We start from the raw sequence: 12,995 nt of genomic DNA on the forward strand, positions 1-12,995 counted from the left end.
TAAAACAACACAGACAATTTTGACCAAAATCAAACAAAATAATCAACCAAATGTAAAAATCACAATATATAAACACAAATGTAGGCATTCTTACAAAGATTAGTTTACATGCATAGCATGGTCACATTACTCAATGATATGGATAGGTTGCAGCAAATCATAGCAAGCCACTTTACAATCAACCAAGTTTTGGTTAAATAAGGTACAAATTCAAAAGTTTGACATAAATCTGAACTCGCCCTTCATGCTAGTTACATTCTAAAAATTCCCACCAAAAAATAATAAATAAAAAATAAAAGAAAACATAAACCCTGCAAGCGCCAGACAGGGAACAAGATTGCAAATATATACTAACTTGTCAAGGAGGAAGGATATACGAGAGAAAGATGCTGATAATTTGTCTGAGACAAACATTAGAAGCAGCAAACGTCTAGTTCCATCGAGGAGATGATGGTTTATACACGAAATCTTGAGGTATGGATCCATAGTTCAAATCCAGATTGTGCAGTTGCTCCATCAACTGAGACCTCCTTTCCTTGAAAAAGTCGAGACGAGTTGTCAATTCAACCAAAGTCGATGAAGCTGCCGGTGGATGTCGAGAATAATCCAACGACTGTGGGAAAAACACAACACTTGGTAATTTAAAAGATGACCGTGAGGCGTGAACAGATAATAAAGGTAAATGCTCAACACTTCTCAGTATTGGTCAAATCGTATTCTGCTATTAGAGTACTTTTATGATGATTCTGTTTTGATACACGGTTGGTGTTTTGATTACGGCCGATCATATATGTATACATGCATGAGACCAACATGCATATATATCAGGTACATGTAAACTTGCATTACCCGATAGTACCTAGTTCATGCATTGAATCTCACGATGTGAAGCATATAATATAATCTAAACTAGAGACGCCAGGATCCGTTGTACCTCAGCTGCTCTAGAAGTAGATGGTAAAGATGCAGAATCCACAGCACAAAGATCATCCATGGATAAGCTCGTGGATGCCTCGGTACTTTTAGAATCACTCAAGCTAGTTGCTTCCATGAACTGCTTTCGAGAAGGCTGCCTACTACTGCCACCGGAAGTCAAGATTTGGCCCTTGATATTTCTCAGGTCAGTCCCTAAAAATTCCTGCAACCATTAAGGGTAGAGGAGCAAAGACTAAGTTTTATAGCATCTGAGGCAAAAAAGCTAAAGGGTGTCGTTTCTAATCAAAAGAAAAGGAAAACAAAAGCATTCATCCATTTATAAATTTGTTAATTTTCATTAGCATTGAGCAAAGCGAATAGAATGTATGCCATGAACAGGATATAAAATATAGCATGTACCTGTCTTACAATAAGCCTCGTAACAATAACCCAGAGAATAACAAGCTCGACAGAAGCTACCAGTAGATGTGGATCAAAGGCTATTATTTTATGATTGATTTTTCTCTTAGCGGCAATCGTGTCCAGAGATTCATATGAAATATTTCTCCATTAACATGCATGTGAAGGGGTAGACCAACATATATATAGTACTCTTTAAAGTAAAAACTTGTAACAAATTTAGAGAAAAAAAATAACCTAGATCGAGGAAAATATTGCCAAGATTCAAATAATGCACGAGTTGCAAGAAATAAAAGGCATAAAACTGATTACATGACAGTGAAAAAGAATAGAAGTAACTGACAACGTGAAACTAGAATTGCATGTTAAAAAGAAGACAAGACTGATCACCTCGGTTCTTTGTTTTCTTTCATGGTTACAAACAGCAAGCGTTGAATCAAAATCCTGCTGGAAATATTTCCTGCATGCAAGGATTAAGCTCTTACAGTAACAATTGTACTTCCCTCCAAAAGTTAAGAACGGTAAGCTTGATTGAAGAGCAGGGAGATTGAGAAAGGTGAAGACTTCAACAAACTGTAAGTAATACTCCTACTTAACTCGTTTTAAAAATTTTAAAAAAATTCACACAATTTATAGTTGATGTTACGGACCTGGGAATTGGGCTTAGAAGGAAAAAAATTGGACGGAAGCCCATTAACAGAAATATTTATTCTAGAAGCCTTGGGGAAGGCCTATGGGGAAAGAGAAATAAACGTGAAGGATGGGAGAACAGTAATTCATTCTGTTATTTTGTTTTCCTCGAGTTTATTTACTAGAATAGACTAGGGAAAAGAGAGTGAATCTCTTTGTACAGAGGATCTCCTCTGTTAAGTATATTTCCAGTTAAAGTCACTAAATTGCAGCTTCATTTCTTCTTGATTTTGTTGAATATGGTTAATAAATTGAAAGAAACTTGTCGTTCGAACAGTTGAAAAATTATATTTCGATAATTGAAACTTTAATTTTACGGATAGTATTTTGGTTAATACATATTATGCATGTTAACAATAAAAGATATCTAAACAAGTGTTAGAAATCTATGGATACAACCACATAACATGAATATTAGCTCAAATGCAATCCTCTTTCACACTTTCTACCCTGGTATACAAACATCTACTTAAGCTAAGGCAGCAAGCTACAACAGTTTTCATCAAAACAAGATATTTGCTAAGCAAACCGTACATCTACCAATGCAGTCTATAGTGTCGATATAATATCTTAAGAAAAAAGTCCACCCTGTGTCATTGAAATTTTTACCATCAACAGTATATTGTTCAACTCTCAACCTAGTATAGTAAGCAAAAAAGTAACAGCTTCACTAATCCATGAAATGCATGTATAAATCTTTTAAGTACTATAAGGATGCAAAGGACGTTCAGATAGGACAAACGAATTTTCACTCACTGCTGTGAATTTGTATTGGTTGCACGTTGATAGCGATCACTCGTGTCAGAAAGAGTGCCATAGTGATGCTGGCGTTGCTGATTTAATTGATGGTGAAGTTCAGCAACTTTCTGCTTCAATCTGGCCACATCTGCCTCAGCAAGAGCGATCTCCTCAAGCTCAGCCCTTGTCTGCATCAGATGTGAAATATTACCGCACTTACAAGCTTGGTTGGATAGCTGATGACTTGCACGTATAACAAATTGCTACAGACCTTAGAATCCATGCTGCGAGATCCAGAAAACTGATCAGAAGACATGCTCAAACCAACTTCCAAAGCAGCTCGTAAATCTCTCTCAGCTTGCAGCTGTTCTTGCAGTCTTGCCACCTATAAATAGACAACATAAATTCATCAAGTTAACATATATACGGAACATAGATAGGAAAATAATAGGTGATTATATGAAAAAATGTGAACGTGGCAAATTTTTTTTTTCACAAAATCGAAGTAAAAATGCACAAAATATAGCTTGTTCAAATTAACTATTCAAGACCACCAGCCTTCACCAGTTTAATACACTGCGACACGACCATGCCCAAAAAAAGTCTACGCAAGTCCAAAACAGACATTGATATCAAGAATGGAGCTGCAACATAGAATGCACTTACATCTTGTTCGAGAGCCAGGCGACGTTCATGCAACGCTTGCTTCCTTCGCTCCAAACTGGCTTGCAAAATGGCATTTCCTCTTGCCTAATAAAGTTGAACAGAAAATTCCAATTACCTAACAGTGAATGGCAACATGATATAGAATGAACACTCCCTAAAATTCAATGACGACCTCTTTTGCAATCCTCTGACGCAAATCACTCTTTGCAATCTCCAATCTCTGTATGGCAAGCCTATAATTGAAGCCATTGAACTTCAATATGACACGAAAACATGATGGAACAAATGATCCAAAGATGGAACGAAAATATCCTTATAAATAATACAAAATAATAATCAGGTATGCTAGCAACATATCAATATAGCTTCTCTACAATTTAATTACTACCCAATGGAAAAACAAAAATATAATATTTGCCCCAGAGAGATGTATTCTCATGAAGGGAATCTCCAAGAAGCTTGGAGAAATAAGGTTTTTCATAAGATAGCAACTCTTGATTTGATAAAGCAGAGAAACATGTGAATGCTTATAATCTTACTCTTCCTCCCCAGATGAATCGATTGATTCTGTCGAATAAGTTTTTCTCGCCTACAAGATTCAGAAATAAAGTTCAAATAAAAATTCGAAAGCTTGATTAAGTGCATGCAGAATTAAAAATTAAGACAATAATCTAAAAAACATGCACCAAAAAAACACAAAAAAGGGCAGAAAGAAATACAATTCACGTCGAATTTAATTAATACAGTATGTTGCCTTCTTGTGGTATGGACGGGTTTAATTCGTTACTAATGGTCATTATCCACATTTTTGGGATACAACAGAAGAACCGCAGGCTACATAGACAGGCCAAAGGCAATTGCTTTAAATACATCTATCTCCCAGAATTTGGCTAATCTCAATAAATCGATTATCATCCATGAGCGGTAAAAATGAGAAACTCGTCGAAAATGTTCTTGAGCAAATTATGGTCAAGATTAAGAGTGAATTTATATGGTTTCTATAGAGAAGACGCACATTGATATAGTGCTTCCAATCCAAATCATTCATGACGCCATTAAGAAAAGGTACATGTCAAGGTGTTTGTGGTGAATGTTTTAGTCTCCAAAGATAAACTGGCGAGTAAAAGAATTAACATATATAGTTCATCAACCAACTTGCCTGCGAACGTGCACTAATTGATATGCAGATGTGAACGAAAAAAAGGACCGAAGCGAGTAAGTGCTAGTTTTGTCAGCAGATGACGATATACATTCAAAGAAAGAGGACTACAAAACTAAGACATTTTTGGTTAGGATAAACATGGTTCAATCATAAAGAAGATTGGGCAAAAGTACTTAGTTTTGAGCCAAATCCAGGTAACTTAAGATAAGAGAGTAGAGCAACCACAAGCACGTTCTGAATTAAATTATACACCTTTTGCATTTATTATTAGGTTTAATTAGTTCCCTCCCCCACCCCCACCCACCCTTCTAGGCTCTGAATTATTCCTCTGCATATAGTAATTCTAATCACCCAGGGAAACTAACGTGAAAAACTCACATTTTTCCTTCCCCAAAAGGTTGATTTCTTGGCATTGAAATTCAAAGTAGTCAGTCTCGGAGTTGGCTTTTCATCCAACATTTCTGGTACAGGAATTGATTGATGTAGCTCTGAATCCATAGATGACAAAATTTCTCCCATAGACCGCTGAGACTCATTACCAATTATTTCTACCGAAGCATCCGTCATGTTTTCACATGCGTTGTTTTGTTGTTCTAGCGGCTCATTAAATGAACGACTTGAATCATTAAGAGTTATAGTGTCCAACGCTGGATTAGGTTTTCTTCTAGAGGTATGATTGTGCATGGGAGATCCATTTTCTGAATCATCATTTCCAATGGCCTGGCATAAAAATGCACCAAAAACAGCTTTTTGGTCAACAAGTTAGGAAAAGGTGTTACATGTCTTACAGGGAATTGTCACGATGAAAAACAAAACAAATAGAAAATGAAGAAGTCGTATTCAAGATTGAAAAAATGTAGGATCAATTGTTAATGTGGTACTGGTACAAGAATAATAAACTGTCATTCATCCGCATTCAGGGTAGAGATACTGATTAGTCTAACTTTACAGCAATATGAGATCATACAAAAAGATTATGGAAATTCCAACTTAGACTCAGCCATATTTTTCTTAAGTTGAAGTATTCACTTCATGCGCCAATTTTAAACCTAAGTGTTGTTTTAATTTCAGGAAAAATAATGACTTTTTAAATGAATGAAAAGACCAAAAGATGTTAATTGAGAATATATTCTTACTGGGGGCATAAACTTAAAAGTCTGAAATGTAAGTAAAAAGTTATTGCTCTCTTGCAAAGTGTTTTTTAACTACCATCTGTAGCAGCAAGTGAAATAGGAATTCTACCCCACCTGTAATATCTTTTTGTCTGTGATTTCTTGATAAGGGCCTCATTTTGGAAATGAAAATTGATAGCCTAAAAGCTACTAGTGAATATGCAATCTTCTTGTATTAACATCATACTAACTACAATTTCTGCTATTATTGTTATTGTTCATATTATATAAATAGTACAAAATTTAGCAGTGGCAGAAACAGTATACCATCAATATGTTTTTAGGTTCCATTGCTATATTTTTATATTTCGCCATATTGGTTCCCAAGAAAACGAGGCACATACAGAAAATTAGAGAAATCAAGGTATAAATGAGTGAGCATAATTAATTCATGGAGCAAGATTCAATGACCCCAAAATTAGTTTTAGGTAAGTAAAGAATGCATGCAGAGTGTTTTGGGGGGTGGGTTGGGGGCAGAGACAGACCTTGCAGTTATAAAGATCACTAGCAGCAGAACCACTGCTCTCACTTAATTTCCCACTCAGTCTACGATCACGATCACGATCATACTCTGTTTCAGGGTCAACTTCATTTTCAGCATCATGGTAACCATTAACTTTTATGTCAGGATTGTCATCATCACTTGTGTCTTCACTTTCATTATCGGTTTGAGAATCAGCAGATATGGAGCATCTGTTCAGATTATCATCCTGGCATGAAAAGCATAGTGACTAACAATATATGGTTCCGAAAGATCTCAACTCAACTAACACCCAATAGAATTATTCTTAAAAATAGGACAATCAATTATAATTACATGTTAACCATGAAAGGGAAAACCAAAGAACAATCAACAAAGAATATGGAACCAAAACAGAGACTTTTTGCAGTATTTCTGTCTATGAATGGATAATTAATGTGTAGTTTTTGAACAAGGACTTGCATATAGAGCAAACTCTGAAATAAAAAGAGTTCGCAAAAGGAATTTATTTAGACATTCAAAATAACTAAATATATTAGACCACATATCTAATGGGATTGGTTATGATTTGCTCCCGTTTAGCTGAAGTGCATAATGTCAGCATTTTCCAAGAACTTTAATAAATAGCTACAACGACCAATAGGACTGGAAATTGGAAACTTAATAAAGGTTGAAGACTCGGATGAGAGGAGAAATGAGCAGAGAAGAGAAATAATTTCTAATGGCACAGCATCCCTTACAAAAGAAACCCTCTAATTTACAGACTAAAAAGAAAAATAACTTACATCAAATATATTATCGAACTCCTCCAGGAGTGTTGTAATAATTGCTTGTGCATTATTAGCAGCATTGGCAGCAGCAAGTAGCTGAGAAGAATTATCTCCATTGATATCATAATCATCCTCTAATTCACAGTCACCTGCTAAAAGTGGGCGCAAGAGCAATGGAGCCATACAAGCAGCAACTGCCGACGAAGTCATCCGATTCTCAAAAGCATGAGAGGAAATACTATGCATCATCTTAAGAATCCTACAAAACGAAACGATGGACTAGGAAAAAAACCTAAACATGTTCTAAGAAAGATAAAGTTTATACGCATATCAATTGCTCATGAGCAGGTGTGTGCAAAACACAAACATGCAGTATACTGCTACCTCTGTAAGAGGCGTCTATTGGGTTCAGGAAATGTTTCATGTACAGCAGAACGCATTGCATTCACCCGAGCTTCCTTTGGGTCCATTTCTGCTCAAGCAAAGAGAGATCATATTTTCAGAGCAGCGATACATCCAAGGCATTTCTTGAGCAAATGCAAGAACTAAGGATTGGAAAATATACAGACATCTGGAGCAACCAATGTGGACAAAACTTACTGTAGGCTTCCAACAGAGCAGTACAACAGGCAGCAGGAACAGGGGATGAAGGTAGCTCTCGCAGAACATGCTGAACAACAGTAAACCCTTGTTAGAATCAGTTAAAAATAAATCCAGAATACAAAACAAAAACAGAGAGAAAGCAATCAAACCTTAACACAGTCACCGATGACATGAGGATCCTCATTATCACCAAATTCAGTCTTGCCTACAGTCAAGTAGCTTTCAAATTGATAAGCATGCCTCAAAAAGTATGGACATTCAAATTCAATTTGTGACGAGGGAGGGAAAAGATGATTGCAAGGGTGTGCAGAAGAAATAAATTTTTCCAAGTACACTTTTACTAACTTAAAACATCCCAATTGATATGGATGCCGTTTCTCTTTATATTTATCAAAATTGTCTCTTCAACTGAGAAACTGTATATAGAGTCATCTGATCCGTGTTCTGTCACGGCATTTCAGTATATATTATATTTTTCCAATTGATCTTTACAACTAAGATGAACTTTGATTCAGCGGAGTTTTGTTTGAGTTTCTCGCTATTTTTCAATGAAGAATAATTAAAAATAAACAAAGGCATGAGGGTGCCAACAGTTTCTAACTAAAAAATGACTACATGCTGTTCACATTTAAGAGGTCAAGAAACAGGACAATGTTGGTTGACCAAGTGGAACAAGTTGTAAAAACGTAACAATCAAATGTTGGCACATTTCACAAAAAAGGGTGAGAAAAGAGTATTCACCCTAGTATGATTTGATCAAGTCGGTATTATGCGGTAATGGGCTATTTTTCTAGAAAATATAAAATAAATAGGCAAACATATTGGGCATCCATCTCTACATTAAATATAATGTCTCCACCCTACAAATTTTTTCAAATTAGTGGAACACAATTCTTATAAGGAAACAACGGAACAGAACCCAACCGCCTAAGCAAGAGGTCGACTGAGTGTGACCAAAGCAAAAGACAGAATGCAACCACAACATAAAAAAACAGAACAAACAAACAAATGATTTCACAATGACTTGAATGAAGAAAAGACCTTGCTCGTATTCTTGAACTCTTCGGTCAACTTCCTCAACATCTGCAGACTGGCGCAATATTCCTTCTACCTTAATTCCTGTAAAACAGATTAGAAAAGGTGAAGAAAACCAAATCCTTTTTTTGTTAAAAATAAACCCAATATTATAATCTCTAGTTAAATAACTTTTCACAATTAATCCAATGAAGTGTTTTAAATTTCGGGTTAGGCGGCCACCTATGGGCTAGGCGCCAGCTGACCGCACCGAAAAAGTGTTAGTCAGCCAGCCTAGGCGGCTCTAGGTGGCCCAAGGAGCGACTAATCGTCTATGTGCCGCAGGCTTTCAAGATTTTTTTCTTTTGGGCTTTTACATTTAAAATCCCAACTAATAAAAATGGTGTCTCATTTGTTGGCTTGCCCTGACAATTAAAGCTCAGTTTTGTAGTCCCTGAGGCCTAAACTAACGTCCAAGAGGTAACAAGAAAACCTAGTCTGCGCCCTGCGATTTGTAGATCTTTTCTTATGTTGAGTATTGTTTCATCTTCATCATTCGAGCCGTCGATCTTGATACCGTGGAATCCACCTAGGCTGCTGGCTGCCTAGACGTTGGTTTAGTCGGGCCTAACGAATTTTAGAACCTTGATCCCATGATAATGTCGGCATATAAAATCAGACAAAAGAACTACAAAAATGTTTCTTAGTGACCTGGAAACATATCCGGCATGAAACTCAAACATTTAATCCAGTAATAGCATAGCTTCAAGAAATCATGAGAAAGTGTTTTGGACCACTTGGGAATTACAAAAATAAAAACTTGCCACGCTTCTCAAGAAACCGGAGTGCTTTTTCAAGAAATGATGGGCCACCATCAATATCTTCTAATGCGAGTAAAATTGGGCGTCCAACAACCAAAGACTTAACTGGGCGCTTGTCTCTCCCTGAAAATCCAATCCTAACGGAATTAGAGCATATAAAAGCCTCCACATGGATTTTAGGAGCATATGGACAATCTATCTGAAAACATTCCAAAAGAGTTGAAGAACATGAAACCAAATAAAATGCATGCACATACATTGGTGAAAAGAACCCTCAATGGTATCATTAGCGTCACTTCTGAATATCCCATTGTGTCCCATCACAAGGGCGGCACTTGGTGCTTGTGCAAGAGCATGTTCAAGGGCAGTCTTCCAATCATACAAGTCCTCTGATGTCTCGGCCTAAAGTTTTTAAACAAAAAGCATAGGCAACTTATTACATTACAAGTTCAACATGATATAAATGCCAAAAGAAGAGACCACTTGAATACAATACATAGAGGGTGGGTTTGACACACTAAATTTTATGCACCTTGAGAGTAAATGCCCGTCCATCACGTCCATCGGGAAACAAAACAGTAAGGAGTTTCTTGTCTTCTCTAACAACAACACTGCACACAAGAAAGTATTAGACAGCTGCAAGAGAAAAATAGACATAACATCATGAAAAGAGAGACCATTTACCTTCCTGAATTATTGAGATCGATGCCGCCCAAAGTCAAATTCACTTCACCACCACGCTGTGGAAGTGCACTCTAAATGGAGGAGAAGTTGGTCATATTCAGTCATTTCAATATCATATGACAGATTAACGAACTTTAAATATATGAAATTGCTCCAGCAAAGTCGTTGTGCAGATAAAACAATGAGTTTACTAAATCGATTTTACAGGCACATTAAAGAGAAGGGAAACAGAGATGTTCATGTACTAACAGGGTCATTCTTGAAGAAAACCAGAGAGGTGCGTGTAAGAATAAACCATCTCTTCTTCCAAGACTTCCATCCCAAACCTGCAAATTTTTGAGTGGTCAGTGAACTCACAAAACTGACAATAACACCAATGAGACTGACGCGTCAATCATAATAAAGAATGGAAGCCAAGAATTGGTCCAATTTTTAGCATGCACTCATATGTAAGTCAGTAAGTCCAATTTTTTTTGTATGTGCCATAATAAATGAGCGCATGCTTGTATCATTTTACTTTTCCATTTCACACATTCATCAACCGTATGCTTTTAGATACGAGCGTTTTATTAATTTCCCCCCATTTTGCAAACGAATGAATATCACAATTGACAAACACAAAGAAGGTGTGAATTGCAGGTGTCAAAATCCTTGAGCAGCTTGTTTTTCCTCATCCAGCAAAATTGCCTACCATGCACAGAAGGTGCTTAAAGGATACAAACCTCAAATAACCAGAGAAATCCAACAAATTCATATAATATGTAACCAAAATATTTTTATTGACTCCTCATGTAATTTCCCCGCCTGTACTTTCCCATCTTCCCCAATCTCATTCAAGATAACACAGATTCTGGGGACATACTATTCCTACCAGGCCTGCCATCTCATGCCCACCACTATCCTTCCTCCATTAAATACTAAAAACACACAAGATGATCTGTGTTCAGAATTACAAGTAATCATTCATTGCTAGGGTCAACAACTCCATAATACAGGCCTTCACCTATATTTTAAGAATCTTCAAACACTAAACCCATTTATTTTAGCATATTATAATCTGATAAGTTTAAATTCTAAGACTTGCAAATTTATAGTCCCGGGACAAACTGAGGATATAACTCAAACTAAAAGCAGAAAACTTAGATAAAGATAGTTTCCTTAAACTCCATTACCATTGACAATATCATCATGAGAATCTGTAAGTGTCATGTCATAATCCAGATGTTGCCATGATATAATACGCAGGACTGGCAGCATGGCTGGGTAGGGCAGTCCCCCCCAATATAAAAGTTGCAAATATCACACATAATATTCTAAAGTAAAGTTTGGATCGATGGATTTGATTTGGGTGGAAGAACTTGATTTGGGAAAATATTTGAAGCATAGATATCAAATAGAACTTGTATGGATGAATTTGCCCATCACGAGTACAATTGAAAAGGCTTAAATTGACATAGAATGAATTTAAAATTCACTTGAATTTCTTCCATCCAGATGAGTCAAGAAATTAAAATCCGTAGCTTACGGAACACATCAATCCATATGCACCCTAAAAGAATGCATAATCCACCCCACCCAACCCCACCCCGAAGCTAAATTGCTGAGACATGGAAGAAAATTCACAAACGGTTCTCAAATAGATGGAGTGAATTTCGCAGAACATAACATCAGCCTTAGAAACTAATTAACGGGAACCGTGACAAATCATCATTGATAAGCCAGAAAGCTCTAACCTTTTGAAGATATGAGCAGATGCCCGCTCTTGAATATCTACAAATAATCAAGAACATCAAAATTCCAAGTGATAAAACGTAACAAAAAACCAAATGTCAACTACAACACAATATAGTAATCTCTCATCCAACTGAAAGAATGCAAACTCGAACTCAATACTTCACACTCAATTGACCATTTGTTGACTAAATTTGAGTAGAAAAAAAAAAATCGACATCCGAGCCCCTCATTTCCTCCCCTTTTCAGATAATGGCAAAATCAAAAGAATAACTCAAAACATTATTACCGTATTCAAGTTCCCAATACGAGGACGCTCAAATGCGGCAACAGAAGCAGACATTTCACCATCCCACACTCACACTACCCTTTCACGGCCGTATTAACATCTGAGCTGACATTCCAATACTAAATCGCCCCGGATCTAACTCAGAGAAAACAATCAGATAAGATCTGCACAAGCGAAACAGATTAACAACCCGAAATGGGTTTTCACCCTTTTTTTTCCTTTTACCCAGTATTTTCAACAAAATATTAATATTAATAAAAAAAAAGGATAGAAGAAGCAAAGCAGCAACAAACCAGAGGTGCTTTTTCACAAGTCCTTTTCTTTCTTGTTTTTTTGTTTACGTTCCATTATTGTTTAATAAACAATAAATAAACAAAAATAACAAATAAAAATACTGAGGAGAGAGATAGAGCCAGAGCCCAAAGGTGGGCAGGTGAATGCAACAGTGGTTGAGGACAGTAATCTTCCTTGGTATTAATCTATTTTGTTGCTTTTCACCTACTCTTGCCCATTACAAAGCAATTCTTCATTTAAGAAACAAGAAAATAATATATTATTACCCTGTAATTTTAGCTTATCCAAGAAGCAAATGGAATATTCTTTATTTTTTAATTTAATTTTGCGTTTTAATTTTAATTTTTTGCCTTATTATATCTAATTTTTAAAATTATTTGATTGCTATTTAAATTTCCGATTCAAAAATTATTAGAACCACTATCCAGAGACAGAGCCTATTGGATGGAGAAGAAGACAATATCGGAAAATTTATTATTTTTCTTAAAAGTTGAAATATTGTTGGTTTTTTATTTTAAGAAAATACTTGAAATCCCATATATATA

At 36.1% G+C, this 12,995-nt stretch overlaps 1 protein-coding gene across 2 annotated transcripts; it reads right to left on the bottom strand.

Moving 5' to 3' along the window:
- Nucleotides 1–230: 230 nt before the first annotated feature.
- On the bottom strand, nt 231–12,423 carry LOC140956875 (rho GTPase-activating protein 7-like). Of its 2 annotated transcripts, none has more exons than XM_073413783.1 (22): nt 12,157–12,423; nt 11,870–11,906; nt 10,386–10,462; nt 10,137–10,207; nt 9,985–10,063; nt 9,710–9,854; nt 9,456–9,575; nt 8,659–8,736; nt 7,767–7,822; nt 7,615–7,684; nt 7,399–7,486; nt 7,030–7,273; nt 6,249–6,473; nt 4,970–5,311; nt 3,969–4,018; nt 3,602–3,662; nt 3,430–3,513; nt 3,035–3,148; nt 2,782–2,951; nt 1,726–1,795; nt 935–1,138; nt 231–535 (listed from the first exon to the last, which is right to left on the bottom strand). In XM_073413783.1, the coding sequence occupies exons 1-22, from the start codon at nt 12,208–12,210 to the stop codon at nt 431–433; spliced, it is 2,544 nt and encodes an 847-aa protein (XP_073269884.1). In that variant the 5' UTR covers nt 12,211–12,423; the 3' UTR covers nt 231–430. The 2 variants fall into 2 exon arrangements, with proteins under 2 accessions (XP_073269884.1, XP_073269883.1); XM_073413782.1 differs by having other exon boundaries at nt 231–613; nt 12,157–12,421.
- Nucleotides 12,424–12,995: the final 572 nt, after the last annotated feature.

Source organism: Primulina huaijiensis, chromosome 14 (assembly GCF_012295235.1).
Source record: "Primulina huaijiensis isolate GDHJ02 chromosome 14, ASM1229523v2, whole genome shotgun sequence".
Taxonomy (NCBI): domain Eukaryota; kingdom Viridiplantae; phylum Streptophyta; class Magnoliopsida; order Lamiales; family Gesneriaceae; genus Primulina; species Primulina huaijiensis.